At 41.2% G+C, this 4,688-nt stretch overlaps 1 protein-coding gene across 1 annotated transcript; it reads left to right on the top strand.

Annotated features, from left to right (window-relative positions):
- Positions 1-1,919: 1,919 nt before the first annotated feature.
- Positions 1,920-2,725, top strand: LOC121940785 (putative protein TPRXL; the record flags this gene model as incomplete). The annotated part of the gene is made up of 1 exon (XM_042483479.1): positions 1,920-2,725. A coding segment is annotated over one exon (806 nt), but the record flags the coding sequence as incomplete, so codon positions are not given.
- Positions 2,726-4,688: the final 1,963 nt, after the last annotated feature.

The raw sequence follows: 4,688 nt of genomic DNA, 5'->3' as shown, positions 1-4,688 counted from the left end.
ATGCTCGTCTGTCCGTCCTGGAAGAGGGATCCCTCACTATCCTCTACCGCTCTTCCTGAGGTTTCTTCCTCTTTTTTTTCCCCGTTACAGGGGTTGTTTTTGGGGAGTTTTTCCTCGGTGATGTGAGGGTCTGAGGGCAGAGGGATGTCGTACTCTGTAAAGCCCTCTGAGGCAAACCATGTTTTGTGATAATGGGCTCTATAAATAAAACTGACTTGACTTGACACACACACACAGTGACAACAACACATTTGTTGTTTTGTTGATTTTAAACTGACAGATTTTTATGTTTCGTGTTGTTTTGTTGTTTTTAACCCCTAAAATCTCCTCAAACATCCACGAACTCATTAAAAAACCCGACAGCTGAAAGTGATCCGGACAGCCGGAGTCCCGTCCTCCATCCTCTGTCCCCGTAACCCCTGAAACCTCGACTCGTCTTCAAATACACACAAATACGTCCAGCTCGGTGTTTATTCAAATCACTTTGAAATATCTTCATCGCGTGATTCACGACTCAGTGCAAACAGGATCAGAAATTTTAACAGATTTTTGTCTCCCATGTGAGACACCCACGGGGGACAGACGTGGATCTGAGGCACAGACAGGAAGTGAGACAGTGAACCAGACTTCACCTTTAAATCCACCTGATTTCACCGAGACACTTTGACAGACTCCCTGCAGACCGCACCCTGCTGACAGCGTCTCTACCTGTCCACAGTCTCCTGTCCAATCAGACACCAGTTTAGTCCATCAGTGTCTCTCTAAACTGTCTCCTGTCCAATCAGACATCAGAAATTCAAAAAATCAAATCTAAATAAAAACCCAGATAACTTCTGTTTTTTCGGTTGCTGGCTATGATACATGGTGTAATTCTGGTCATTTTTATTACGGTGGGACATTTTCCTTTAAAAATCACCCCCGACAAAATTTTTTTTAAAAAAAAAAAAATCAGAAAAAGAAAAATCTCATTTAAAAAAAAAAAGTCACCCAAACATTTTTAAAGAAACGTTAATTCCAATATTTTTTTAAACAAGCTGCAAAAAAATTAAACAAAAAACCCTCAAAAAAATTCAAAGAAAAACAAAATCGCCAAAACTTTTTTTTTAATTACCAAAAACTATTAAAGCAAAAAAACACAAAATTATCCTATATTTGTAAAATCACGAAAATAAAATAAAATTAAAAAATTGGTCAAATATGTTTTTAAAAAAATTTAATTTGCCCAAAGATTTGAAAAAACACCAAAAACCGGGGCGTTCGGTAGTTCAAAGGCTCGCTACAGCAGCCGCAGGTTTGATACCGACCTGGACGCTTTGCTGCATGTCATCACCTCCGTCTCTGTTTCTCACAACAACTGTCCTCAAGACAAAAGCCCAAAACAGAGAAAACAAACGATTCAAAGGATTTCAAACAGAAAATCTAAAAAAGATATTCAAAGAAAAAAAAGGGCATTTATTCCTCACTGAGGTCTGAGCTGAGACCCCAATGTCCTCACATGCTAGAAACGCCCCTGTGTGTCCATGTGCGTCCCTCAGCCTGTCCCCTGTCCAACTCTTCATCCTCTCAGCTCAACGTTTCGTCCGTCTGTGAAACCTCAACCAGCAGGCTCAGCGCTGTGTGTGTGTGTGTGTGTGTGTGTGTGTGTGTGTGTCCTCCTGTCACATGACCCCCCCCCACACACACACACACACACACACACACGTTTTCACAGTTTTTCCTCTCAGCTGGATGAACTCACAGCTTCAGTCTCACAACAAAACACAAAACAAACTCAGCAGCTGACTGGAGACGAGTCACTGACGGACCGCCGTCGTCTCTGCAGCGTCCACAGACTCACAGACCGCCAGGAGGACAGGTCAGCTGACACCAACACGCCGCTGTCCCTTCAACCTCCTGCTGCATCACAACCAGCTGATCAGTCCAGGAAGCCTCATCCTCATCCTCATCACCATCCTCATCCTCACCCTCATCCTCATTCTCATCACCATCCTCATCACCATCCTCATCACCATCCTCATCCTCACCCTCACCCTCATCCTCATCACCATCCTCACCCTCACCCTCATCCTCATCACCATCCTCATCCTCATCACCATCATCATCCTCATCACCATCCTCATCCTCACCACCATCCTCATCCTCACCACCATCCTCATCCTCACCCTCATCCTCATTCTCATCACCATCCTCATCACCATCCTCATCACCATCCTCATCCTCACCCTCACCCTCATCCTCATCACCATCCTCATCCTCATCACCATCATCATCCTCATCACCATCCTCATCCTCATCACCATCATCATCACTATCCTCATCCTCACCCTCATCCTCATCACCATCCTCATCCTCACCCTCACCCTCACCCTCATCCTCATCACTATCACCCTCACCCGCATCACCATCCTCACCATCACCATCACCATCCTCATCATCACTATCACAATCACCCTCACCATCCTCATCCCCACCCTCATCCTCATCCTCATCACCATCACCCTCACCATCCCATCCTCATCCTCATCCTCATCACCCTCACCCGCATCCTCAGCCTCATCGTCCTCATCACCATCATCTTCACCATCCTCATCCTCATCACCCTCACCCGCATCCTCATCACCATCACCATCACCCTCACCAGCATCCTCATCCTCATCGTCCTCATCACCATCATCTTCAGCAGCAGCCAGTCAAAAACTCACCACTGCAGCGTCCTAACAAATGATCTCGCTCACATTGTTTACACATAATAAATAACTACATTTACATCATTTTTACATAAAGCTGAGAGTTCAGAAGTGAACGTTTCAAAAACCTCCCAGGAAGTCCAGACCCTCCAGGATTTACCCATCACAACACTTCAGACTGACGGTCCCTGTGAATTCTGCTATTTCCTCCAATCGCCTGACTTTACCAAAACTCTGACTCATGTCTTTGTACTGCACGTTGCACTGCATTTTATATCACGAAAAGAAATGAAAATTTGGAAATTAAAGAAAAATAAATAAATGAAATGTTTGCTGCCATAAAGACACCAGAAACTCAGATTTAAGACTATTGAGGTACTTTTAAGGCCTAATATTTATTAAACATTAAATTTAAGACAATTTAAGACTTTTCAAGGACCTGCAGACACCCAGTTACACAACCTACAGATACTACAGATACTATGCCGATACTGCAAATACTACATATACTGTACCAACACTGCAGATACTACAGATAATACAGATACTGCAAATACTACCGATTCTATATAGATACTGCAGATACGACAGATACTGTACGGGTACTACAGATACTACAGATACTGTGAGTGCTGTGATATTGTGAGTACTATGAGTACTGCGATACTATGAGTACTGTGATACTATGAGTACTGTAATACTGTGCTGCTGTGGGTGAACACAGATGTTTCTCAGATGTTTGAGGTCAAAGATTCAGACACACACGCACGCACGCACGCACGCGCACACACACACACACACACACACACACACACACACACACACACACACAGACAGACAGACAGATGGACGGAGGTCCTGCAGGGACAAACAGACTGACGAGATTCACTGAGACTCTGAATCTCACTTTCACTGAACCAACTGAATCCACCTCAGGACCCAGTTCAGCCAGTGAGGATGCTGATTTTTGGAACCACAGATTTCTGGGTCGTCTCTCCTTCAGAGACTCTCTGAGGGTCAAACTGGGTTTAAATGTTCAGATCAGATTTTTCTTTGATTTAGGTTTTTATGTTTTTTAAATTGAGACGTTTCACTGAGACTAAAACTGAGATTCAGAGGAATCCTGAAAGAGATCATCAACAAACTTTAAAAATAATCAATAAAGACGGAGAGAACGAGATCATAAACAAACTTTAAAAATAATCAATAAAGACGGAGAGAACGAGATCATAAACAAACTTTAAAAATAAACAATAAAGACGGCGAGAACGAGATCATAAACAAACTTTAAAAATAAACAATAAAGACGGAGAGAACGAGATCATAAACAAACTTTAAAAATAAACAATAAAGACGGAGAGAACGAGATCATAAACAAACTTTAAAAATAATCAATAAAGACGGAGAGAACGAGATCATAAACAAACTTTAAAAATAAACAATAAAGACGGAGAGAACGAGATCATAAACAAACTTTAAAAATAAACAATAAAGACGGAGAGAACGAGATCATAAACAGGGTCTAATAATCAGAGAACAGATGACAGCACAAAGTAAAACTCTGTTAAACTGGATCCAAACTCATTCAAAGAAATAGAAAATATTCAGCAGAGGTTTATGGCCCTCTGCTTTTATTTAGCAGAGGGCCATAAACCTCTGAATGGCTGATTTCTGTCAGCATGTTTTCTGTGGAAGTTTTATCAGTTTTCTTGCTTTAAAATTTGTGGCTAATATTTTTTCTTCAAAAATAGTTGCCTTTTTTTAAATTTAAATATTTTTGGCAGTTTTTCAAAATATATTTTAGTAATCTTCTTTCCTTTAAATTTGTTTGGCTTTCATCTTACAAAATGTCAAGTGTATTGTTTTTTCGTTTAACGCTTCAACACATTTTTTTAAGAAATCCTAGAAATGTCCTAAAATCCTGAACACGTCCTAAAATCCTAACAATGTCCTGAAGTCCTTGAAACGTCCTAAAATATAGAGATATTAATTTAAAAACAA

The sequence above is a fragment of the Plectropomus leopardus genome, unplaced genomic scaffold, assembly GCF_008729295.1.
Source record: "Plectropomus leopardus isolate mb unplaced genomic scaffold, YSFRI_Pleo_2.0 unplaced_scaffold941, whole genome shotgun sequence".
NCBI classification, from domain to species: Eukaryota; Metazoa; Chordata; class Actinopteri; order Perciformes; family Serranidae; genus Plectropomus; species Plectropomus leopardus.
This window is presented reverse-complemented; position numbering and strand designations above follow the sequence as displayed.